At 57.6% G+C, this 26,156-nt stretch overlaps 1 protein-coding gene across 1 annotated transcript in view; it reads right to left on the bottom strand.

Annotated features, from left to right (window-relative positions):
- Positions 1–20,466, bottom strand: part of TBC1D14 (TBC1 domain family member 14) — a 115,257-nt gene extending 94,791 nt beyond the window's left edge. Inside the window, exons 1-2 of the mRNA XM_052641665.1 lie at positions 20,358–20,466; positions 9,255–9,993 (exon numbers count right to left, since the gene is read on the bottom strand). Coding sequence (XP_052497625.1) covers positions 9,255–9,976 — 722 coding nt within the window. The 5' untranslated portion in view covers positions 9,977–9,993; positions 20,358–20,466. The remainder of the gene's footprint in view (positions 1–9,254; positions 9,994–20,357) is intronic.
- Positions 20,467–26,156: the final 5,690 nt, after the last annotated feature.

The raw sequence follows: 26,156 nt of genomic DNA, 5'->3' as shown, positions 1-26,156 counted from the left end.
CAGCCTCCACGTCTGTGCCCACGCCCGGCTCCCCTGCCGGCCCCAGCCGCCGCCTCCATCTGAGCTCCAGAGCCACCCCTACGGGAGCAACGCCAGGGCCACGCGCCGGAGTTCGCTCCTCTCTCTCACGCTCAGCGCCTACTCTTTAAGAGTGCGCAGAAACAGAACAAAAGCAAAAACAAAGCTTTCCCCAACATTTAAAAGAGAAACCAACCCCACAGCGCTGCTCCCCCAGCTCTCACCCAGCTCTTTGCCCTGATGCAGAAAACCCACCGCAGAACCGCCCGAGCTCACTGCTCCCGCCTGCCTCCTCTCATCCCCGAGGCTTCGCCCGGGGATGCTTCGCCCAGGCCCTCGCTGAGTCACGGGTCAGCCCACAGCTCCCCGGCACCAGCACCCTGGGCCCAGCGGATCACAGCCTGCCCTTCCGCCCGGCTTCCCGCCCCTGCCCGCCGCCTCCTCTCCCCAGGCCTCTCAGCCCTCAGGTGCCCTCAGGTCACTCCTTGATGAGCGGTGACCTCACCTGTTCCAAACCCCCCACGATGCCAACAACTCCAAACTTGAATCTCCTGCTCAGACCCAACTACCCAAGCCCGGGCGTCCCTGCCATCACTGCCCGCAGACTCAGGCCCACCCGGGACCGGGCCCCACCGACCTTGCTCACGACCCCCCTCACGGCTCACTCAGTCCATTACACGGGCTCCCCGCTGCTCCTCTAACGCACCAGGCCTGCCCGCGCCCTTCCTCAACCCGAGTCGCTCCGCTCCCAGGCGTCTGCGCTCATGGTCTTCCTGACGCACTTCAAGTCTCTGCTGGAATCTCCCCTCCTCGTCCCTCCGAGAAGCACGGCTTCGCTGGGCACTCTGACCGTTCCGCAACCCGTCTTCCCCGGTGCCCCGTCCCTCCCACTGCCTCTACTCTCTCATTTTCTTCACAGCGCTTATCACGGCTTCACTCATTTATTCACTGTGAGTATTATCTGCCCCTGGCCACTAGAACACCGTCTAAGCTCTCTGAGGACAACGGTCCTTGTTCCATCCAGAAATGAATCCCAAGCACCTAGAACTTGGTGTCTTGGCAAATGGCAGATGCTCACTAAGTATCCCTGGGAAGGACGGGCAATGAGAAACAGGGCCTAGCATGAGGCTTGGTCCACTGCAAGCACTCAATAAAGAAATGATCATGCCTGTGCTTTGCTGGCAAAACAAACCCACAAAGCCTAGCAAAGCGCAAGGAGGCAACACACCCTCAGCAGAGCCAGCTGTCCCGTCCGAGCCCAGCTGAGGGCCCGCCAGACGCTCCCGCCCGCATCTGCGAGCGACCTCGCCACACCTGAGGGCAACCTCAGACCGAAGCGCAGGGGGAGCGAGAGAAACATCTCTGGTCAAGGTCAATGATGACCTCCCAGGTGTCGCAACCATGGCTGGTGAGAGCTGAGCTGTGTAACTGGAGTTGGAAAAGCAAAGTGCAGGCATTCCACAACGGAGGGAGCTGAGCTACTGCAAATCCATCCGGTGCGGCAATTCACATCGGAAGACAGAAAACCCTGTGGAGAGGGAGCCAGGGTCAACGTGTGCCTGGGAAAGCACTGCCACAGAGCAGGAGGACAGGCCTGGAAGAGTGGAGACCCCGGCAGATCTCTCACTGGCAACAACGGAGACCACCTACGGGGCGGCGCCGGGTCTAACCTCTCTCTGCTGAGATCTCCCCGGCCCGGAGCCCGAGCCTCGGGACTCAGAGCTGAACTGGGCCCGCTCCACGCTCTGGAACACACGGTCTAGGGCACCTCTCCTCTTTCTCTCCCTGCCCCAGCCCCACGTGTGCACGGGGAGTCGTGGGGGGGGGGGGGGGTTGGCCGGGGCGGCGCAGGCCCCTGTGGCGTCATGGGCGGGTGCTCAGTCTCGACCTGAGGGCTGGGAGGCGCCCGAGGGGGTGAAGCGCCCGCTGTGCGCCCAGTGTGCTCAGACCAGGGCACCCGCTTCTTCCAGCCTCTGCCCTCTCCTGGAGGCAGCCCAGCAGCCCTGGGCACACCTGTGTGCTCCTCCCTCTGGTGCCTGCATGCTTCGGATCCGGGGTCCCGTGCTGTAGTCCGCAGAGGCCCCACCCACTCTGGCTCCACCACCTTCCCATCTCCTCCCCCAGCTCTGCGCTCCATCCCGGGCACCTCTTGTCGAGGCGCCTTCCCGGCTCCATCCCGGGCACCTCTTGTCGAGGCGCCTTCCCGGAAGGGCTGTGCCTCTCCCCATTCCCTTGACTTTGCCAGAGAGCGCCCGGGAGGCACCTCCAGAGGCCCGCTGGCACATTGGCCCCTGAGTCTCCCCTGAGGGATCTGCTGCACTCCAGCCTCTTTCCAAGCCCTCATCACACCGCACAGCGCAGGGACTCACACGGCCGCCTGCAGTGTGTCTGCCCATCTCCGTGCCTTCCAGCCTGGCACCGGGGCTCAGCACCTTGACCAGAGCCCTGCGTTCACTTTCCGAAGAGCTCTGAAAGGCGGATACCCTCAGCTCCTCTGCAACAAGGACACTAGGCCCTAGAGAGGCGTAGGGCCTGGCTCCCCCAAGACCCCAGCCCAGCAGACAGGAGGGCAAGAGAGCGCCCATCACTGCTTCTTCCAAGCACCACAGCAGTGCGTGTGCGCACATGCACACACACATAAGCACACGCACCCCAGCAGCTCAGATATACAGTAGGCGTTTTCTGTGGATCACTAGTGCTAGATCGAAGTCATCGGGAATACATGCAAAGCATTAAACAGATCACTGCTTATTGAACAGCGACTGATATTATTGACATTAATATTGATATTATTATAATCACTGCTTAGTATTAAACTGGGAAGCTGCTGTATAGACAGGGAGCTCAGCTTGGAGCTCTGAGATGACCTCGAGGAGTGGGATGGGGGGACGGCGGGGGCGGGGCGGGGGGGCGGGGGGGGTGGGGGGGCGGATGTACAGGTGCGCTTGTAGCTGGCTCACTCTGCCGCACAGCAAAACCGAACACAACACTGTAAAGCAACTATCCTTCAGTTAAAAAGAATGCTGGCAAGTGGATGCTACAGGGAAGTCTCGGCTACAATGTTACACCTCAGTTTATTGACACTAATTCTAACAGGGTCAAAGTGGTAGTCGGGCAATAAGTAAATAAATAGACACTGACAGGCCTGCCGTGGGCCAGGCGCTTCACAGACATATACATTTCCTCCTCTTTAACCCCAGCAACCTTCTGAAGCATGAGCTTCTGTTTCCCAGAAAAGAAGCCTAAGCTCTGAGTCCAAACCCCGGACCATCTTTGCACCCCGTGAAGCTATGCAACCACCTCTTGCTGCAGCCTCCTCCCCTAGGGGAGAGAATTATCATAGTACTCACTTGAATCCACTGGTTTTCAGCGCAGGATACAGAAATCACTCTAGGAATTTTAAGCAGAAAGGGATTTAACTCAGGGAATTAGACGACTTCCAATCGCTGTTAAGGGCTGAAGCGGCTGGCTCTAAACTGGGGCCCCAGGAATGGCTCCCTGAACAATACAGGACTGACGCATCGGGGGAGTGGTCACATACGAGCTGCCGCGGGAAGGACCGAGTTTGAGGGAGCGACAGGGTCACGGAGACAGGGGCCACCACGACGGGATGCAGGTCGCAGCCACTGCCACGCGGTCAGGGAGTGGGCGCTGGGCAGTGCTCACATCTCTGTGACACCACTAGACAGGAGGACACAGCCCAAAGGGGCAGAGAGACGGTCTCCACCTAACTTCCGCCTCCCGTCTTTCATAAACGGGGCCTGATTCCTGCCGGGAGCCCCAGCTGCAAGTGACCCAAGAAATACACGTCTTTAACTCTCAGGCTTCCCCAGGGCAGGAAGGTCCCCTAGGAGGATGAACAAGCCAGCCCACAGGAGCTAACACCCACCCTCTGCCTGCGGTAGTTGAAGATCAAACCAAGTGGCCGCACGGAGGGGCTGAGAACGGCGCCCGGCGGGCCCTGCACTCTGCCTGCTCCCCCCGCACCAGGGGCTCCGGCCGCCACGTGTCTCTGGTTCCCGCTCACCTCACTAACCAGAAAGCTAGCAGCAAACGTGTTCCTTAGCACTGCTCAGGTTGCCTTTCAAATGAACAAATCCCAAAGGCCTAGACCAGTAAAGGAACAAAAATTTCAGTTGCGCACGCTCACGCCGAGTCAAAGTGCCCACACAAAGATTTAGTTCTCTTAGGCCAGTGGTTGCGAGCTTTTTCAGACAGCAGGCCCTTTTTAAAAAGAGCAACTTGAGGTGAAACCCAACAAAAGCAAGAGAGCAGGCCCAGGAGCCCACACGCTCACACTGGGTGTGTGCTCTGCCCAGAGCTGCCCCTGTGTGACCTCGTTTCATCCCCACGCCCACTCTTTACAAGAGGTACAGTCAACCCCTGTCACCCAGCACACCCTGGGATCACAGAGGTTAACGAAGTTTCTGGAGGCCACACCAGTCAAAAACAGCTGAGTGGAGGTTGAAACTGGTGTCGGAGCAGCGCTGGCTCTCGCCCACCAACGCCACCTGTCTCCACCTTCAAGTCACGACTCGGTGCCAGGGCAAACCACACACAGCGCACCGCTGAGGCGCTCCTGGCCAGGTCGGGAAGCAGAGCAGAAAAACGCATCATTACAGTCCTTTAAACCCAGCCAGGTGCCCCACACCTCCCGGCCATCCCACAGGTGGTTCCCTCTGCTCCATGTGAGCACTTGGCGTGCTCCTCTCATCCTTCGAATGCAGTGCCAGCCCCTCTTCTAGGCAGGGGACGCGCCGATCCCCTCTCCTGAGAGCGTCACGAGGGGCTGCGCAAAAGGAGATGGACGTGGTCAGAGCTAATCCCCACCTCCCGGACCGGAGCAGAGCCATGGGCCTGGGCCTCCCAGACGCCCCAGCCCTGTCTCCCGCAGAAGGCAAGCACGCGGCCCCACCCTCTCGTGGCGCTGCCAGCCCTCTAGAGGAAGGCTCTGATGCGCTCTGGGCTCAGAGGGCCCCTTCACACGGTCCCTCTCGTCTACACGAGATGAGGATCCTGCTCAAAACATACCACAGCAGTGGAGGCCCCCAGCACTTAATAATAACTTCAAGTGGAGTGAAGAAGCGAAAATCTCTCAGTCATGTCCAACTCCTTGCGACTCCACGGACTATACAGCCCATGGAATTCTCCAGGCCAGAATATTGGAGTGGGTAGCCTTTCCCTTCTCCAGCAGCTCTTTCCCAACACAGCGACTAAACCCAGGTCTCCTGCATTGCAGGCGGATTCTTTACCAGCTGAGCCACAAGGGAAGCCCAAGAACACTGGAGTGGGCAGCCTCTCCTTCTCCAGCGGATCTTCCCAACCCAGGAATCGAACCGAGCTCTCCTGCACTGCAGGCAGACACTCTTTACCAACTGAGCCACAAGGGAAGTGCTTAAATGAAGTAAATCTATTAAAATACTGGATCAATGAAAGTAATACTGTAAACCAACTACACTTCAGTTAAAAGAACACACACAAAACATTAGTAAATTTCCCACAAAGAAGCAATTAAATACCAACATTTGCAGCATGCTAGCTCAGTCGTTAGCGGCTGGGTGATTTTGCCCACCTCTCCTACCCCGCCTGCCCTGGCTCTCTGGGGACACCCCCAGCAGATGAGGGTCTTTCTGGTGGCCACACTGGAAAGGTGCTGCTGAAAACTATCGACCAGAGGCCAGCAGCCTTCCGTGGACAAGGCAGGCTCCACCACAAAGACTCACCCCACCCCGAGGACCAGCAGAGCCGAAGTGGAGAAACCCCAACTCTTCCCATTAACGGACCGATCAAAGCAAAGCCCAACGCGTGGACGAGAACTACAGAACGCGCCACAAAACGCGTTTTTCAGAAACGATCACGTTTATGCTAGCATCACTGATAACGCCTACTTGCAAGTGCCAGAAGGCCCTGAACGCTCTACCTATTTGAGCTCTAAGCCTGCTAGGTAGTTTTATGCCCCTGAAGGCTCAGCGAGGGGAAGTAACTTGGCAAGGTCCTACAGCTATTAAGTAGGAGAGCTCACACTGAACCCAGCCAACCTGACTCCTTTATCAGCGCTCCTGACTTCAGCACCCCCGCCAACATGCACGCCTGCATGCACGCACACACACACATGCCAAGACCCATGCCCCCCGCCCCGCTGTGTGTCCATCTTCCCCGGGGGGCAGGGACTATCTCTAAGCTCAGGGTGGAGCCGGCAACAGAGTCGCTCACCGCAGCCTGTGTGAAAAAAGGGGCAAAGGCGCAGACGGCAGCCGGCCTGGCTTCCGGGGTTGGGGGGGGGGGGTGCTCCCTGGGAGTGCACCCTCATCAGGCAGTCGGGGCGCCCGCAGGCCAGCTCCCCGAGTGCCCGGCTCCCTGAGCGCCTGCCTGCACGCCCCAGTCTCCTGATTGGCCTTCCCCCACAAGGCCCGCGCCGCTGCCCACAAACGCTGTGGAGAGTGGATCTGGTGAGGAACAGGAGAACAGGCGGCCCAGGCTCCAGCGGGGGAGAGTGGACAAGCAGGATGACTCGGGGGCCCAGGCTGGGAACCACAAAGATCCAGCTCCAGCCCCAGCCCTGCCTGCGACAATAACACACACGGTCCACCGTCCTCTGTGTGCCAGCTATGGGCCAGCCCTCTCCGTAGCTCACCTGTAAAATGCTTAGTGGGTCCCGAATCCTTCTGGCACAGAACTGCCACCCTTTCTCCCCTCTGGGATTATAGGCTGAAACTCTCCTCTAATACTCAAGAGTTCTGGCGCAAAAACTTTGTGCTACAAATTTTGTGCTACTACATTTGGGCCATGAGATCACACATCTTGACTCATCTGTCATTAATACTCCAAAGGTACTTAGTAACGGCTCCTAATTACAGTATCTCAGTCCTCAAAAACAAGGGTAAGGAGACAAGAAGTAAGAAATAAAACAAAGAGGAGATGTCTGATTTTCGTGGCACAAAGCTGAGAAAGATTTTCAAGAAACGATCTGCAGCGACGGATGGTGTCTGCTCTCAAAGGAAAAGGGGCTCCACCACAGTGAGACGAAGGCAGCACACCAAGCGTTTGCCGCCAGGATGCCCACAGCAAGCAACAGGCTCTCCAGGCCTGCTCTGTCTGGGTCTGCACCAAGCCTCACACACGGGAGCCCACCGCGCCCCCAGACCAGCGACGAGGCGGTCTCATCATATCCACTGTGGAGATGAAGAGGCTGACGTGGAAAGCAAATAATGACAACGCAGGTAAGAGGACATAAGCCGTCCATCAACGCCTAACAGGCAGCCTGTGCCAGGCACTTACCACTGCTGTTTTAGAGACAAGAAAACTCAAGAGATGTGAAGTACCTTGCTCAAGGTCACACAGCGAGAACACAGGTGCAGGTCTGCTGAACTCCAACGCTAAGCTCCTTCCTCCATGCTGCTTCCCAGCCGCCTCTCTTTTCGGGCCAGGCTTCCCAAATCTGCCAAGAACCCCAGGGGATTCTAAAAACCCGTCTCCAAGCCATTTTCCCTGAGACTCTGATCCTGGAGACCTGGGCTGGGCCCTGAAGAGCCATATTTAACAGGCACCCAGATGGTATTCGGGCTTCCCTTGTGGCTCAGCTGGTAAAGGCTCCGTCCACAATGTAAGAGACCTGGGTTCGATCCCTTGGTTGGGAAGATCCCCTAGAGAAGGGAAAGGTTACCCACTCCAGTATTCTGGCCTGGAAAATTCCGTGGACTGTATAGTCCGTGGGGTCACGATGGGTTGGACGTGACTGAGCGACTTTCACAGATGGTATTCACAAACAGGGAAAGTTAGAAACTCTGATCTGAGCAAAGGGGACGGTGGCCGCTCGAATCTGAACCACAGAGCACTGTCTGAGGGGACCGTGGGTGTCCCCATGGGTGTCCCCGACAGTTCCTGGGCTCCTCCACTGAAGGCGACCGTGGAGTCACTGAGGTCTGGAGCTGGGAATTCTCCTGGGGCTACAGCAGTACCCGTTGACGGGTGCATCACAGAAAAGAGATGCCCCGTGAAACCAGAGCCTATGTCGGGGAACCTTCTCGCTCAGGACTGGACTCAGGCTCATGTAAGACGACCCCTCACTTTGGCTGATGACACAGCTGAGGCAGTCATAAGCGGACGTGAGTGCCCAAGGCAACAGAGGTCTCCAGCTGACCCAGCCAGGACATCACGCCATCCTGAAGGGACGCCCAGCACCGCAAAGTGCCCAGCGTGGGCTCCGCGACAGGCACGCACAAGGCAGCCGGGGCAACCCCAGAAGCAGGCCCAGCCGCCCGGTCCTGGCTCCTGCCCTCCAGAGAGCCGCTGGGGAGCCGACGGCCACTCTGGGCCCACTCTCCAGACCCCCTGGCACCTCCTCGTAGCGCTCCACAGTGCGGGAGCTTGTGCCTGCCTGTGTGACTGACTGAGTGTCCCCTCCCCACCACCGTTGGTCTGCAAGCCCCCCAGAGTCACGGCCATGTTACTCCTGCACTTCTGGTCAAGAGCAGAGCCCAGGACACACACACAAGACGCATGCCGAACGTAAACGTGAGGCACAAGAGACGGGCAGATGCTACAGGAGCTTGCGGGGAGCCACGGGGAGCCCGGCACCCCCAGCTCAGTGGCTGGCTCGCGGGCCACCTTGGGGAAGGGGAATGGGGTGCGCGGCCCGCTCCTAGCACATGCGGGAACGTGGGTGGCTGCGGGGGGGCGGGGGGGCCACACCTCAGCAGGAGGCCCAGAACAGATGCGGACAAAGGAACACGGCCATGCCGGAGCGCAGGGGACACACCCAGGGCCGCCCAGACACACCAGCCCTGGGTGACACCAGCGGGGCCTGGGGTTACTAACTTGATTATCACCCTCACCAGCACCTCCGTTTGGCCCAGGAAACTCCAGTTATCAGCATGAAGGGCCCCTCAGAGGATACAGCTGACAAAGGGTGCTGACTTAGTAACGATGGCCACTCACAGGCCACCCTCAGTCACAGCACGTCAGAGGCCGGCGGCCAGGAAGCAGCAAGAGACTGTGCGCGTGAGCCAGGGCCTCAGGAGTGACAGCCAGCAGTGAGGGGGCAAACCGCAGAGTCGCCAACACGCCAGGCCTTGGCCCGCAGGATGCCGGGCTGCTGGGGTCAGACGGCCTGGCTATCTGTACAACAGCGTCTGCCCAGCGAGCAGGAAACACACCACATGCTTTGGATGGAACAACAAGGCCATGGGTCTGAGCTGAACAGCCTGGCTCCGCTAGAGAGACACAGACCGCATTACCTGGTAAAGAAGTGACTGAACGGTCCCAGGAGTCTCAGCTTCCTCCCCTCCTCCGTTTCACCGGCACAGTCCCGCCCGAGGTCACGGGTCTCCCTGGTGGAGCTCAAGGTGACGTCGGTGAACTGCGGGTCGTCGTCGTTCTCCAGGGTCACGATGGCACTGGAGCTGCTCGTGACCACGAGGTCCAAGATGTCCTCATTGCTGACGGACAGTGTGGTGGACAGCTCCGTGCTGAGGCTGGACACGCTGCACACAGAGACATTGTCGCTGCGCTGCAGGGCCTGGGAGGCGGGGCTGTAGAGCTTCACCGAGTCGTAGCCTGTCCTGGGGAACGTGGAGGACTTGCGCACGCTCTGCTCCCGCTCGGCGCCGCCGGCGGGGGCCGGGGATGCGTAGGAGGGCAGCGGGCAGGCGCTCTGGCAGGCGCGCTCAGGGACGATCTCCGACTCGGACGGCTTCCTCCTCACGTGGACCACGCTGCAGGGGACAGGCTCCGGGTTGCCGATCTCGAGGGTAGGAATGCCCGAGTCCACCGATTTAAGGCTGTGCCAATCCTCTAAAGCACTGAGTCTCAGCTTGGGCCCATACTCAGGCAACGAGAGGGACCTGGGCGCCTTGAGAGTCAAGTGTTGCAGGCTCTGAATGTGGTTTCCTGGTCGACCGTCCAGAATGCCCATCAAGGCTACGCCATTTGCAGAGGTGGAAAGGTTTCCATCAGTCATCTTGGTCCAAGGAAAAACTAGGGGGAAAAAAAAACAACACAAAAATGGAAATACAGACAGTGGATATAAAAGCCAAAGATGCAGCCCCTCTGGGATTCTAATGTTCCGGCGCCCCCTTCAAAAGAGGAGTCCTTGAAAAGTGAAATTCAAACAAGCCCTACGTGCCAGAGTATTAGTCCAGGACCGGAAGCTAGAGTTTAAACATAGTACTATCACGACATCATAAAGTATCCCACGGGTCACAACTGAGGTCCTCAGGACAGCACTGGCAGCAGAGCAAAGGGGTTTTGTTTTCCGTGCTTTCTAAAATGGCAGACGCGTGACACCTGTCAAAAGCACGTGAGTTCATAACCCACACACAAGTCAAGGCACAACATGTGTGAACAGCATAAAACTCAAGACGTCTCCATCAGGACAGAAAACAAGATGGAGCGGGTACGCCAGGTGCAATGAGACAGCCCGAGACGCAGGTGAGGGGTGCTCTCCACGGAGTTTCAGTCACCCGACTCGAGTCTCCATGGCGGGGCATGCTGTCCACTTCCCCACGGACGAAACTGAGGCTTGGGTTCAGAAAAGGCTCCAGGGTCACGCTGTCACTTGGTGGCTCAGTCGGGATCTACACGGTTGGCCCGCAAACCAGCCACACCCAGGGGTCGAATGGCTCTGTTTGGGACTATAAAACCCAGGTCAGAAGGCTGGTTCAGTGAAGAAGGATAATCGAACCTGGAGGAAACGCCTGATGGGGAGAGTCCGAGCTGCTGGTGACACAGAGGCCCTGCCTACGGCCTCAGTCTCAGGCGGGGATGAGAGGGTGAGAGGCGCAGTCCTCACTGAGAGCCTGGCGCGTTCCGCTGTGTTCCTTCCCACTGTCCTCTAAAATACCGAAAACTAAAGAAACCCAGTGGCGCATTTACGTCTGATCCACGGAACAGAACAACATACAGAATGGATCTCCAGACTCAGACATGCCTGGGTTCTAACCCCAATTCCACTAGATGGCTCGGGAGAATGAAAGAAACTGCCGCGAGAAAGGCGTCAGCAGGCACCGACCCCCGTCCCCCACCTCGAACTCCCACAAGCACTCTGCAGGCGGCTGCTGTCATCAAACGCCAAGTTTTAAAGCCTCGCAGCGACACTGATAACCACTCCCTTTGGGGTGTTATTTTAGCTTCTGCAGTGAGCGTCCTGCTCCCCTTCAGGAAGCCTGGCCGGGCCTCTCAATGTCAAGTTGGAAAAGCACATTCATTAAAAGCAGACAACAGAGGAGGGCGATGCCCCTCCTCCCCAGAAACTGAAGGGGCTCGGCACGCAGCGCAGCACTGGAGCAAAGATAGAGATAAGGAGCGAAGCCAAAACGCGCAGTTCAGGGACAGACCAAACTGTATATGAAACCTTGAAATGTGGCCCAGTGGTAGGGAAGGATCATCTAACTGTGGTGTCGTACTAACTGGTTATCAATTTTCCTTGGCAAGATGGAACCACACTGCACGACACCAAAACAAGACGGCAAATGAAAGGAGAGCTTAATACAAAAATGAGATCATAAAGGTGATCACACTAAGTAAAGCGTTTCCCTAACCTACAGGGCTTCCCTAGGGGCTCAGACAGTAAGGAATCTGCCTGCAATGTGGGAGATCCAGGTTCAGTCCCCGGGTCAGGAAGATCCCCTGGAGAAGGAAATGGCAACCCACTCCAGTATTCCTGCCTGGAGAATCCCGTGGACAGAGGAGCCTGGTGGGCTACAGTCCATGGGGTCGCAAAGAGTCGGACACGACTGAGCAACTCACACTTTCACTTTCAACCTGCAGAGCAAGAAGGACCAAAAGGACCTGGGCATCAGCTCACCACAGGGAATGCATTTTAAATGCTCCACAGTTCACGCTGCCCTGAATTCCCAGCGCTGCAGTTCCTACCCTGAGTCCCCAGCCACGAGTTCCTCCCAGGCAAGGCCACGGCAAACTGTCCCTGGAACTCTGACTTGGCAAAACTCCCAAACTGAACTACACTGTCAAACCACAGCATTCACAACAGGAAGACAAACCTGTGCAAACTTTAAAGTTCTAAAAAAATATTCTAATTAAAAGGAAAATACAGCGAGAAACATTTTTAGCACCTAGTTAAGAGCTAACCTTTGGCCGTGGTAGAGGTGATGGGAATTATCCAGACACCACCAACATTCCAACAGGTCACACTGACAAAAAAAAACCCCATAAACACAAAAGGACAGACAGTAGGCAGAGCTGGGACCCTCTGGTAGGCCCGGTGGAAACTCTCCTGACTTGCTAGTGCAGGAGACACTTAACCTTTCTGAGAATCACCTCCCCTTGGGCCCAGGAGTAAACTGGGGCAGCAAGCATGAAACTCCTAGGCAGGCCTCTGGGCAGCGAGAGGAGGAGCCTTGGTGAAGCGCGGCTCACCTCCGTCTGACACAGCAGGCGCCCTCTGCTTCAGCCACATGAACAGAGAACACACACGGAGGGGGGCGGATTTAAACTGACATTTTGACACCAGAATAGACAAGAACAGTGAACAAGTGTGCTAAGGGAGCCCAAGGCCCCCTGCTCCTCCGTTGCCAAGACAAGCCAGGGATGAGAAGAGCAGGTGGGGTGGAGGCCGAAGCCACTTGGCGATGGCCCGCCCACAGCCTCTCCCCTCGGCCTCGGGGCCACCGGAACAGCCCCAGGGCCCCTTCTAGGGAGAAGCTGAGGGGCCTCTGAGGCTCCAAGGGTTCCAGGTCCAGTTTAAGTTCCTGGAACCTGCCAAACAGCCTCAGAGAACAGACTCTGGAGACAGAAACTTAAAAGGGGAAAAAGTCCTTCCTCTTGCGACATCCTCTAAGACCCAACTCCGCGAGGGCCAAGCCACCCGCCCTTAGGCGCTTCCACCTGGAGCCAGCCGGAGCACAAAGCAAAGCCGGCCTCCCGACGGGGCCTGCGTAGGGGGCTGCACAAAGAAAGGGCGTGCTTCCGAACAAGGCAGCGGTGTGGACGCTGGGAGGCGGCCAGCAGGCAGCTGCCCATGGCTGGCCTCCAAATCACACGTTTTCTCAAGACAGAGGAAGCCTCGACTCCATGGGCCAGCACCAGCCCCAGGGACCCGTCCCCTGCCAACCCTGCCAGTCTCGGGCCGCCAGCGCACCTCTCTCAACACCCACCGCCCTGGGGACTCTGTCCCCCGCTCGGCCACCAGCACCCTGGGGGTTCATGTCCCTGGAGACAGAGCACGCCCCCAAGGCAGCCCCTCAGAGAAGCCTTCCCCACCCCCCAGGAAGCTGCAGGCCCTCCTCTCTCCGGGGTTCTTTGTGGCTACAACCCACCTTCAGCAGTTTTGGGGTCCCCTCCCTGCGCTCCCGAGCTGCAAACAAGGCACCTGGATGTCGATGCCTGGGCAAACGCCTCCAATGGTGAAGGATGCGAAAACCTATCTGCTGAATTAAGTATTCCCGACGACTAGATTCTAGCTGCGGGCAGGCGTCAGCGGCTGTCCATCCAAGAAACCTCTGTTGGGAGCCGGGTTGTGTTTCCACAACAAGGTGGGCAGGGGAGCTCACGGAAGAGAAGTAAATGCAACCACGCCCTCCCGGCAAAGCGTGCGGACAGCAGCCCCGGCCCGGGAGCAATGACCGTCCTGCGCGCCGGGGCGGCTGCTAGACTAGCAGGCGAGGGTTGACACGCTCGACCTTGGACGGCTCAGGACAGCAAAAGAAAATTTCCCTCTGCGCTCTTTCCCAAAGTCACACATGACCCCTCGTGCTGCGGGCGTCACAGCACGCGACCTGGGCTCTCGGCATCCCCGGGCACAGCCTGGCACCAGACGCCAGTTTGACCATGAGCAGCCATCGCCGCCCGCGGGAGAGAAACATGCACGCCATCAAGCACAGGCAAGAGAAAGGCTTTTTATTCCAGGCAGCAAGGCCACCGGAATTTTACTTACCTGCCAGAAACTGAGTTCTGAAGGAAACAAAGAGGCAAAGGGCCTCTCCGAGAGGCTGGAATGATCTCATTCCGCCAGGGGCCCACCTTTAGTTTAACACAAGTCAAGAGAGTGGACAGCGGCTCTTCCACGGGTGACTGGAAACAAGGCTTTGGAAAACAAGCCGGGCTCGAAGAAACAATTTAATTTTCTCCTTCTTACAAAGTAACAAGACTAAAACCAACTCTTCATAAATACAAAAAAAAAAAAAAAACCAGTTCATGAAACCACAGCTAAATGATTTAGTTATATCCCCAGGGGGAAAAAAAAACCCACCCCTGGGTGGCCTCGGGGAGAACCTGTTCCACCCGTCCATGCACACATCCTCTGCGCTCGTCCCCGTGGCTCCTTCCCGTCCACGGGGCGTGTGCTATACACAGCCTCCTGTCCCGCCTCCTCTCCGGATGCCAGGGGAGAGCGGTCCCCTCATGCTCCCATCCCACAGGGACGGCGCTGTGCCCTCAACCCTCCAGGGAGGGTGCACTCCCCTTCGCTGCCAAGCCTCCCGGCAACCCAGCCCTGCCACCTATTTCCGTGCCTTCTGCTTAAGAGTTGGGCGCACAGAGCTCCTTTCTGTCAGCCATGGTCTAAGGGCACGTCTGTCACAGATCCGAAGTTTTAGAAGGGCAGACGCTCGGCCTGCAAGTCCGGACAACACCAGCTGTTGCTGTTGAGTCTCTCAGTCAGGTCTGACTCTCTGCAACCCCATGTTCTGGAGCACCTCTGTCCATGGGGATTCTCCAGGCAAGAATACTGGAGTGGGTTGCCATGCCCTCCTCCAGGGGATGGATCTTCCCGACCCAGAGCATCACCATAAAACTACAGTCTCGTGAGCACCAGGCACTGTTGGAGGCTCTTAACACACCAGTCTGTTCTAGGGCCCTCAACAGTTCTCTGCACCAGGCACTAACCTCCCTGAATAGAGGAGGAAACAGGCACAGAGCCTACCCAGGTCTCCACTTGGATGTGGCAGCACCTGGGGCTTGAGCCCAAGTCTGCCACCCTACAGCCCCTCAGTAAGCTCTGCTCCTTGCAGCCCTCATGCAGACATTGAGCACCTCCTCAAATCCTCACCCCTCCAGCCAAAGAGCAGGATTTCACAGATGGGAACGATGACACTGAGCTTGCTGAGTCAGATGTGGCCACCTGCCCGAGGTTTCACACGCAGGGCCCCTCAACACTCCCTCTCTCCAACGCCCCCGTCACCCTCCTGAAGGCCTCTCCAGGTCCTTCGTGTCTCCCGGGGAGGATTCTGGTGGGACCACCAGGCTCCCCACAGGAGTGGCTCCCCCAGGCCTTCCCCTCAAGCCTGGACGTAACATCAGGGAGAACCCACTAACACCTCCCATGAGAATCAGGCTGTTCAGGACTTCCTTGGTGGCCCAGTGGTTAAGAATCGACCTGCCAATGCAGGGGACATGGGCTCGATCCGTAGTCTGGGAGCTAAAATCCAACGCTGCAGGGCAACTACACCCACGCACCGCAGCTCCTGAGCCCCTGCGCCCTAGAGGCTGCATCCCGCAGTAAGAAAATCCCCTGCGAAGAGAAGCCCGTGCCCCGAAACGAGAGAGAGGCCCCACTCGCCACAACTAGAGAGAGCCCACATGTAGCGACAAAAACCCAGCACAGCCATAAATAAACAAAAATTTTAAAAATAAGTATTTTAAAATAAACAAAAAAAAACAGATTGCTCTGTAAAGGGTTCCCAAGCACCAACTGCTGTGAGTGCCTTTCTCTTTTTAATTCAAGCCCTGGCTTAGCCAGAAAGAAGCCTGAAAAGAAAGGCACGGGCCGTTTGGGGCCTCAAAGGCCTCCACAGGAGCGATTAACCCAGCAGCCGCCTCCGCGCGCCCGTGCGTGCTGCGTGCTGGGCACAAGCCCAGCGTCTACACCCGCTGTCTGTGTGGTCTCTGCTGCCTCCACAGCAAGCCCCGGAGCTGAGAACACTGTCGTCCCCATCCCACAGGCAAGACTGAGGCCCCGACAGAACACAGGTGGAGTGTTCCTGCTCTGACCTGGATCTGGATCTGACTCTAGGGTGCTTATTACTGTCTCCACTGCTGCACAAGCAAGCCGAAAACAATGGAGGAACGTGCGTTACACAGGATGGGCAAGTCGGGACTTCCCTGGCGGTCCAGTGGTCAAGACTCCATGCTTCTACTGCGGGAATCATGGGTTCAATCCTTGGTCAGGGAACTAAAATCCCGCATGCCAAGAGGTAAAGCCAAAATACACACAGACACACACACCGACACACACACACAGAACGTGAACGGCAACTAGAAAAGTAGTTTGTTATTCAAATAAGTTACTCTTCAGGATAAAAACAACCCTAAGAAAGAATTTTCTAGAAGCCCAATGTATTTCTCCGAAGAGTGAATGGCAATTCTGAGGCACCTGGAACTCAACACAATGGAGGTTAGTAAGTTTCCATTCAGCAGCAAATAGGCGGGAACTGGTGTTAAACGGTTGAGGCTCCCCAAAGGCTCCTTCCCAACCCTAAGAAACAGATACTTCACTTAAACTGTCCAAAGGTAGTTGGGCTCATAAGACACTGCTGCTGCTAAGTCGCTCCAGTCGTGTCCAACTCTGTGCGACCCCATAGACGGCAGCCCATCAGGTCTCCCGTCCCTGGGATTCACCAGGCAAGAACTCTGGAGTGGGTTGCCATTTCCTTCTCCAATTTATAAGGCACAGGTGGGACATTTTAGATTAAGGACACTCAGTGCACAGGGCGGTTGCCCCACTAGACCAAAACGTTTCAGTTTCATACAGCAATTTACCAAAACTAATCCTCATAAGGACCTGCAAAGTGACTGAGAGGCAACTGATGGCTTAGGAAGAAAGGCCACTCAGCAAGGCCAACCCAGTTTATAGTCTTAATTATTAATATGGTAAACAATTTACTGAACATTTGCCACAGACCAAACACATTAGGGGGGCCTCCCTTGTGGCTCAGCTGGTAAAGAATCTGCCTGCAATGCGGGAGGCCTGGGTTTGATCCTTGGGTTGGGAAGATCCCCTGTAGAAGGGAAAGGCTACCCACTCCAGTATTCTGGCCTGGAGAATTCCATGGACTCTACAGTCCATGGGGTCGCGAAATGGGAACCCACTCCAGTGTTCTTGCCTGGAGAATCCCAGGGACGGGGGAGCCTGGTGGGCTGCTGTCTATGGGGTTGCACAGAGTCGGACACAACTGAACTGACTATGGAGAAGGCAATGGCACCCCACTCCAGTACTCTTGCCTGGAAAATCCCATGGATGGAGGAGCCTGGTAGGCTGCAGTCCATGAGGTCGCTAAGAGTCGGATACGACTGAGCGACTTCACTTTCACTTTTCACTTTCATGCATTGGAGAAAGAAATGGCAAACCCACTCCAGTGTTCTTGCCTGGAGAATCCCAGGGACGGGGGAGCCTGGTGGGCTGCCGTCTCTGGGGTCACACAGAGTCAGACATGACTGAAGCGACTTAGCAGCAAGCGACTTTCACACACATATACGTACACCTATAAGGAGCTGTCGCATTCTCTAATCATCACAAGCCTGCCAAGTACACCGAAGAAACTGAGATTCAGAGAGGCTGAGCGACTCACCCAAGGTCACACAGCAAGAGAACAGGATGCAGATCAGGTTCTGACGTCAAACCCCATACCTGGCTTGCTGGAGTGCTTAATACAGATCCTAAACGCTGTGACCATCGAAGATAAACCCAACAATATTTAGACTTCTCTGTGTACTTCCACAGAAAGTTTCAAAAAGAAAATATGCCAGGGGAAAAGATAACGCAGGCTCTGGAGGTAGGCTGCCTAGGTTCAAGTCTTGGCTCTTCCACTTACCAGCTGTGTGATCCTGGATTAGTCTAACTTCTCCACTAACTTTCCACCTAGCAGGAGGGGGACAACAGACCCTATCTCATTAGGCAGTTGACAAAGTGAGGGTGAAGAAATCCACATAAAGCTTTTAGAATCAAGCCTTAGAAGATGCCTGCTGGTGTTACTCTTCCTTGGGCACCCGGCTCAGGCGCACTATTTTAGCAACTCATTTGCATAAACAAGCCCAGACACAGCCAGTCTGCGCGGCCTCACTCTACACCTTCCGCCTGTCACCAACATCCTCCTCGCACCTTTGCTGCGGGCACTGACTGAGCCTAGCTCTCAGCTTCCCCACCTGTCCAATGAGGCGATTAGCCCAGCCCGTCTATCTGAGGTCCTTCCAACTTGACAGTCTAGAAGTCTAAACCCAGGCCTTAGAAACTTTATACCCTCCCTGAAACAAACATGAACAGACAGCACATACCCACGTGCCTAAGATCCTCTCTCCCGTATTATGCCTGTTAAGATGACAAATCTCCCCTGAGGTCTCAAAGCTCCACGCGCACCCACGACATGCGGGGCGTGCATCCTCGGTGCTGAGGGCGGGGACACGGCGGCAAGAAGCTCTGACCAAGGGAGGACAGATTCCAAAACAAGCTGTTCCTCGGACAAGCTGAGTCCACTCCGTAGAGGTCTTCAGCAGAGCACAAGCGAGGGCAAGCGGAGGGAAGACGGACAGGCACTCACCTGCTGCACAGATGGGAGAAGGGCAGTGGAGGGGAGTGATGGAGGAGTGGAGGGTGGAGAGGCAGAGAGAGGGTGCCGAGGGGAAGGGCAAGGACCAGCGGAGGCCAGGTGAGGCGGTGCCGATGCAGAACGTGAGAGGAGCGCTGGGGGCAGACTGCAAAAACTCAGCTTCACGAGCCCAGGGTAAGCCCAGCCAAGCAGCGCTGAGCAGGGACCTGCCAGGACTTGCCGGGACCACGAAGGACACTAAGGGAGCAGCGTCTGGCCCCGAGACCTAACTATCTGAATCTCATCCATGCCTGTCTCCAGCTGTCCAGCTGCGTGACCCCAAACCAGTTACTGTACCTCTCTTGATGTTTCCCAAAGGGCGTATTCACTCAACAACCCTGAGTCCCAAGAGCACGGGCAGGTTCTCACTAGGGCTGGAAATCAGGGGCTGGGAGTCCACAGTCTCAAGGGATCAAACATACCACAACCAAGACAGGAGTAAGACAGTCTTAGCTGGGGGAAGGCCAGGCGGGTTGGGGCAGGAGCACCCCAGTTAAGGGGGCAGGTGTGAAGTTGAGAAGAAGTCATAGGCAAACATTAGACCCAGTTGGTCCTGGCCAGATAAACCGGGCAGGAGGAAGCAAAAGCTGAAAGGTGTGCCTGGTCCATGCCAGGGACCTCACCGTGGCCAGCAGCAACCACCCCCTACAAAGGCAGCCAGGACGAAGGGGTGAGGTGCCCACATCCGCTGGACACGGGCCCCCTCCGCCGCCAGTCTGGGCACACGCGGCAGTGCCCGGGAGCCTGCCGCACAGGGAGCTTTCCAAAGCTTCCACATCCACGCTGGAGCACAGGGTGCCTCAGCAGTCTGGAAACAGACGTGGTCTCCCAGGGCCAGGCAAGAAGGCCGTCCAACTGCCGGCGGCCCAGCCCACCGCGGAGGAGCCGCTCCCACCCTCTCCTCGCCCCCCACCCTCAGAACGACCGCTGCGGTGGGATGCATCCCCGGTCCGGGTCTGAGGCTGGGGGCTGCAGCCCAAAGGCGCGGGTCTCAGAAGAAAAAGGGAGTCCCTGGCCTGGGCAACGGGGATCCCAAGAGAAAGAGGGGAGGACAAGGACATGAGAAGCAAGGGGGCGGAAGCTCCGAGGTGGAGGGGGTTCGGGGCGGGGGGGAGCGCCGAGGTGGATGGGGACCCGGGGCTCAGGGACTCTGAGATGCAGGGGGTCCCGGGGGGCTCCGAGGTGCGGGGTGGGGGAGGGTCCCGGGGCTCAGGGACGCAGGTGGAGCGGGTCCCAGGGGGCTCTGAGGTGGAGGGGGTCCCGGGGCTCAGGGACTCAGGTGGAGGGGGTCCTGGCGGTCAGGGACAATGAGGTGGAGGGGGTTCCGGGGGGCTCCGAGGTTGGGGGGCCGGGGCTCAGGGACCCTGAGGTGGCGGGATCCCGGGGCTCAGAGATCTGAGATGGAGAGGGTCCCGGGGCTCAGGGACCTTGAAGTGGAGGGGGTCCCGGGGCTCTCGCGGGTCGGGGGAGCGGTTCCGCGCGCGGAGCCGGCTCGTCTCCCGCCCCGGAGCCCCGCGCGCCTGAGGGTGAAAACTTTCCGTCAAGTTCCGGAAACGGTGCGGTTCGGGGCGCGCGTCTCACCAAGGAGCGGCGCTCCCCGCGCCCCACGCGCTCCCCCGGGCGCGGGAAAGAGCGGCGGCCGCGCAGCGCCGAGGGGGCAGGCCAGGCAGGACGCGCCCGGCCGCGCCTCAGGGCCGCCGCCTCCCCGCTCCGGCCGACGCGGCAGCAGGTGGCAGCGGCCCCGCGCGCGGCCCGGCCCCTTCCCTCCCTCGCGGCCCGGCTCCCGCCGCAGGCCCTCAGTACCGGAGTCAGCGTGGCTCCGACGCCATCCCCGGGGCCCGCGGGCCCGCAGCCCAGGCCCCGCGGGACCCGCAACGTGCGCGGCGAAGACGCTGGGCGCTGCAGGCGGCGAGCCGACCAGGCAGGTGCCGGCAAGGAGCCCGCGGCCAACGGCAGCGCGCGCCCCCGCCCCGCCCCGCGCGCCCCCGCCCCGCCCCGCGCGCCCTCGCCCCGCCCGCGCGCGTCCTCGCCCCGCCCCGCGCGCGTCCTCGCCCCGCCCCGCGCGCCCCCGCCCCGCCCCGCCCCGCGCGCCCTCGCCCCGCCCCGCCCCGCGCGCCCCCGCCCCGCCCCGCCCCGCGCGCCCTCGCCCCGCCCCGCGCGCCCCCGCCCCGCCCCGCCCCGCGCGCCCTCGCCCCGCCCGCGCGCGGCCCCGCCCCGCCCCGCGCGCCCCCGCCCCGCCCCGCCCCGCGCGCCCCCGCCCCGCCCCGCCCCGCGCGCCCCGCGCGCCCTCGCCCCGCCCACGCGCGGCCCCGCCCCGCCCCGCGCGTCTTCGCCCCGCCCCGCCCCGCCCCCTGCCGGCACAGCCGCTCTTCCGCCCGGGCTGCCGCCCCACCCCCGCCGCGCCGCCGCTGCTCCTTAAGCTCGACGCTCGTCCCTCTGCCCCTTCTCCGGCCCGGTCGCCCGCTCTCCACAGGCCCCGGGACGGCATTGCCCGCCCTTTTCTCTCCCGAAGGCCAAAAAGGGCCGCGAGGGGAGGCCTGAGGGAATCTTCATGCCCGCAGAGCCCCCGTGGACACCCACCAGGGGGCCTCCTTACCTGGTCGGCTCCACCCGCGGCCATCTTGGAAGTGGGAAGCGGCTGGGAGGGGGAAGGGGCACGAGCGGGCAGCGACCAGGCGTGGGGAGCCGAGCGGCGGAGCGCATCGATGGGTGGCCCTGCCCACCCCGAGCAGGTGTGTGGGAGAGGAAAGTCCCGCCCCTCACCTGCCCGCAAGCTGGAGGCCAGGTGGGCAAGATCGGAGCTCCGGCCTGGAACATGGAGCCTTGAGCATATCGCTTTGAGGCTTTCCCGGCCGGGCCTTGTCTCTTCATCCGTAAAACGGGCTTTTCTGACAGTTCTCTTATTAAGCCGGTAGACAGGGCACAGCGCCGCTCCTCCCCAAACATGTCTGCACTGCTCTATCACCTGAAGATCTTTGAAAAATTTAAAGGCTAGGCCACGCCTCAGACCAACTAAATCACAGTCTCTGGAGGTAAGATATGGTTTTGAAAGCTGCGTAATGTGCAGACACGTTTAGGAACCGCTGGCCTAGTGTTCATTGCATGATTTCCGTCAGTATTGCAGAATCTAGAGACACGATCTGTGATCAGAACTGTCACGCAGGACTTCCCTGGCGGTGCAGTGCTTAAGATCTGCCGCTTTCACTGCAGTGGCGCAGGTTGGATCCCTGGTGGGGCTTCCACATGCAGGCGCCTTCCCCCGCCCCCCCCCCCCCCCAAAAAAAACAGTGGGTAGAGAGTGGACGAACCTAGACAGCGTATTAAACAGCAGAGGCATTACTTTGCCAACAAAGGTCCATCTAGTCAAAACTGGTATTTCCAGTAGTCATGTATGGATATGAGAGTTGGACAAGAAGGCTGAGCACTGAATTGATGCTTTAGAACTGTGGTGCTAGCGAAGATCTTGAGTCCCTTGGACTGTAAGGAGGTCCAACCAGTCCATCCTAAAGGAAATCAATCCTGAATATTCATTGGAAGGACTGATGCTGAAGCTGAAGCACCAATACTTTGGCCACCTGATGTGAAGAGCTGACTCATTAGAAAAGACCCTGAATTGGGGAAAGATTGAAGGCAGGAGATGGGGGTGACAGAGGAGATGTTTGGATGGCATCACTGGCTCAATGGACATGAGTTTGAGCAAGCTCTAGGAGATGGTGAAGGACAGGGAAGCCTGGCGTGCTGCAGTCCATGGGGTCGCAAAGAGTTGCACACAACTGAGCAACTGAACAACAAAGAGTGAAAGATGAAGTCGCCTGCCCAAGGTCCAGGTCTGGTCAGTAGCTGAGAGGAGTCAGAGGCCAGATGCCCCACCTCTAGGATCATGCAAAGCCCCAGAATAAGAGACCTCTTGTTCACTAGTTATTGACCTGTTCCTCAACGTCCTCCAAGAATGTGGGCTGCCTGAGCCAAACCGGGCTTATCTTGTTTACTGGTATGTTCCCTGAGCCTACAAGACTTCAGAGATTGGGAGCTGGAAGGCCTGGGTTCCAAGCAAGGCTTGGCGCCTGACTGCCAGGAGCGCTGAGGGCTGCCCCAGGCAGAACTACCAGAGAAGAAACCTCAGAGGGACAGGAAGGGTATCCGTACATCAGAACATCTGGAGGCGTACGGTGAAGATTAATTTTGGCTGTAGTCATTAGTGTTGGTCCCGAGAACCCCAGGCTTGTTTCTGCTGCCTAGGTCATAGCTCTAAAAACTCTCCGCACCTGCAGTCATGATGGCAGGAGGAGTGAGAGCTTTAAAAAGGAAATCTGTTAATAGAACACATCAGCAGCCTTCACAGTGCTGAGGGCGTAATAGAAGCTTTATAAATGGCTGCATTTCTGGATGTTTTAAGGAAAGCTAATACCAGGGCTCCTCCAAAGCCCAGTGTCCCCTCTTGAGCTTATTTTAAGAAAACACTACCAGAGAACTACCGACTTGCTCTGGGCCTGACTTAATCCCCAATTTAATACCTCAGATTAATAAATCTGCTTTTACAGTGTTCTTTGCGACTCTCCAAATCCCTACCTGCCCTCATTCTCAGTCTTAGGGTTTTGAAAGCCCGCAACGACAGAAACCATTGTTCTAAATCCAGAGCCAAGAAAGTTGTTAGTGGTCCAAGGACTCGTGTTGGGCGCCCTCTATTGCCTGTTCCTCCCTCTCTTGCCACCCTGCGGCCAACCACCCCAGCCCAGAGCTCCTCCCCGGAGCCCATGTGTCACTCACACCCTCTGTGATTTGACCCCCGTCTCACCCCTTGTCACCAGCACCCACAAGCATTCTAGGCAAATCCTCATTGCAGTTTCAGTCTAAGAATTAAAAATACAGTGAACAAGATTAGCCACGCAGTGGCAGGCACTCATGTCACTTCTCAGAACCTCACACCTCCCGGCCCCCATCTCCAATGTGGAGACAATTGGATGAGGGTGGTCAGCCTGCTGTCCCACTCTGCTGGCTCACTGCTGCCCATCGGGAGGGCAGGCAGCCATCCCAGTTACGCCGTGCAGACCTAACGCAGGGTCCCAGACTGATCCTCACCTGGTCCCACCTCTGGGGGCTGTGGAGCCGCTGCTTGACGTAGAGAAGCACCCAGCCTGCAGTTCCCTCGCCTCCTTTCCGGGCCCAGGCCTGGCCTCGCTAAGCCCCGAAACCTCCCCTCCCCAACTCTCCCCATCTCCACAAGGCTCATAGCATCTCCACCTCCCGAACTGTGTGGTGATTAAATGTAAAACAGCTGTCTGGCCTTGTTGGTTTCTGGCATGTTTGGGGAGTTCTTGGCGCCTCCCTAGCAGTATGATGTATATAGAAAGTGTGCTGGTCAAACTGCCAAGGTGAGGAGAGACGCCGAGACCACCCCCCTCCAGGGGCCCCACGGAGGGAATTCTTTCTCCAAGCCCGACCTCTGAACCTCCCCAGACTTGCTCAGCAGGAGTGGGAAGCCCTTCCCAGAATGTCTGATACCCACGGAAACCAGGCCTGAGCCCACTCTGTGCCAGCCTTCTGGGCTCCGGGAGCACTAGAGGAGTCCACAGCCCACGATTCCTGCCCTACAGAGCCCCAGGGCCGGACCGACGTGGCAACTCGTAAATGCAGCCATGTCCCCTTGCCAAGAAAATGGTAACTGAACACGTGCAGACCCCAGAAAGGTCACAAGGAGGGTCTCAGAGCTGGCAGGACCCCTGTGAGTCCTCAAGCCCACCCCTCTCATTATTCAGCGGGGAATCAGGCTCAGAGAGAGATGTGCAGAGGGGCCCGAGTTCAGGTGGGGAAGCCGGTGGGCACCGGACCCAGGCTAGCAGCCCTGCCTTGCCAAACTGCCCTGGCATCGCTTCTCAGAAGGTGTGGGGATCCCGTCTCCCAAATGCATATTTTACCCTGACTTCCCCAGCACCCCTCCCCAAAAGTGAGCTCCTTAATACTTGTTGAATGGGTGAATAAGCCTTTCTCATACTTGCACTCATGTGAGCCCTCCAGGTAGCCTGTGCCATGCCTGCAGTTTCACCCTCTCACCATACCTGCCAGGTGGGCCCCACACCTGCTGAGCTGGCACACCTACTTCACAGGTGAGGAAACGCACTGGAAGTGAGGCCGCTCAGCCCGGGTCTCACCACTCGCCCTCCACTCTCCAGAAGCTCCAACCCACTTGGTAGCCCCCCTCCCACCCTCCTTGCCCCGACACAGCTTCCAGTCAGGGCCACTGATGGTGGGGGGCAGGGTGTGAATGAAAGTATCCGGGACAGTCACTCTTCCCTCGGGCTGGCAGTGGGCCCGTCCCCACCGGGCAGAAGCAGGCTGTGCAACCATCGTTTATTTCAGAAGAGCTTTCCTCTGGCCCAAGGGCTTGCAGAAATCCAGGAAAACCTACCCTTTCTGTCTTTATTCCTTGGCATACGGGAAATCATCGAGTTGGATGTTCTCGTTTTTAGGACACAACGCCTGGAACTTGGGTTTCTCTTGTTGTTTCTGAAAACTGAGCCAGATGAGAAAAAAACAGCAACAACAACAACGTCAGGAGTCCAGGAAGCTGGAGGTAAGCCTTCCGGCAAACTTAGGCCGGTAGAAGACAGAGACAGAGACACACCGATGGAAAAGTCATAGCAAACAGGGTAGCCACCGCGAGCCTCTAACCCTCACCCCAGGCCATCAGCTCGCGTTTACTCAGCTTTAACAAGCACTGTTACCTGTTTCTTACCATCAGAGATTAAAATCAGAGGCTTCAGAGAGGTGGAACTCCCAGAAATAGCACATTTATAAGAGGGAGAAGGCATGGCTGCAGCAGAAAAGAAGATTATAAGACACTGAATACTTTTTAATGTACACTTGAAGGGAAACTGTAATAAAATTACCCTCAGTTTCAGGCCAAAACTGTTGTAAAAGGATGCGCCCTGCACTGTTACTTACAACAGGGAAATGGATGTGATGTGGGTGTCCAACCACGGGAGGAAAGGTTAACTAAACAGAGAAACGTCTATGCAGCTATTTTAAAGCCTTCCAAATAGTTTAGTATACGACTGCCCTGGTGGTCCTGTGGTTAAGAATCTGCCTGCCAAGGCAGGGGACACAGGTTCGATCCCTGATCCGGGAAGATCCCACGTGCCGTGGGGCAGCTAAGCTTGTGTTACATAATTCCTGAGCCTGTGCGTTAGAGCCCGTGAGCCAAAGGCACTGATGACCTTGTGCCCTGGAGCTTGTCCTCCGCAACAAGAGAAACCACCACGATAAGGACCCCGCGCACTGCAACTAACGCATAGCCCCCGCTCCCCACCCCTGGAGAAAGCCCACGCAAAGACCCAGCACAGCCAAAAATAAATTAACGTTTTTGACAACTCTGTTTTTAAAAAGTTTATCATAGCAAACAGGAAATGCTTGTTATAAGAGTGACACTGAATTTCAAATAAAATAGAAGTCTATGAAATATCCACAAAAAAGAAACGGAAAGACACCCTGAAATGATATCAGAACACACATGATTTCTTCTGATGGTGTATTTTGAAACTTATAGATCTCCCACAACAAACGCGTGCTCTGTGATGAGATGTGTTCAGATGCCACCTGATGGGT

The sequence above is a fragment of the Budorcas taxicolor genome, chromosome 6 (assembly GCF_023091745.1).
Source record: "Budorcas taxicolor isolate Tak-1 chromosome 6, Takin1.1, whole genome shotgun sequence".
Taxonomy (NCBI): Eukaryota; Metazoa; Chordata; class Mammalia; order Artiodactyla; family Bovidae; genus Budorcas; species Budorcas taxicolor.
The sequence above is the reverse complement of the archived record's forward strand: the minus strand, read 5'-3'. Positions and strand labels throughout refer to the sequence as shown.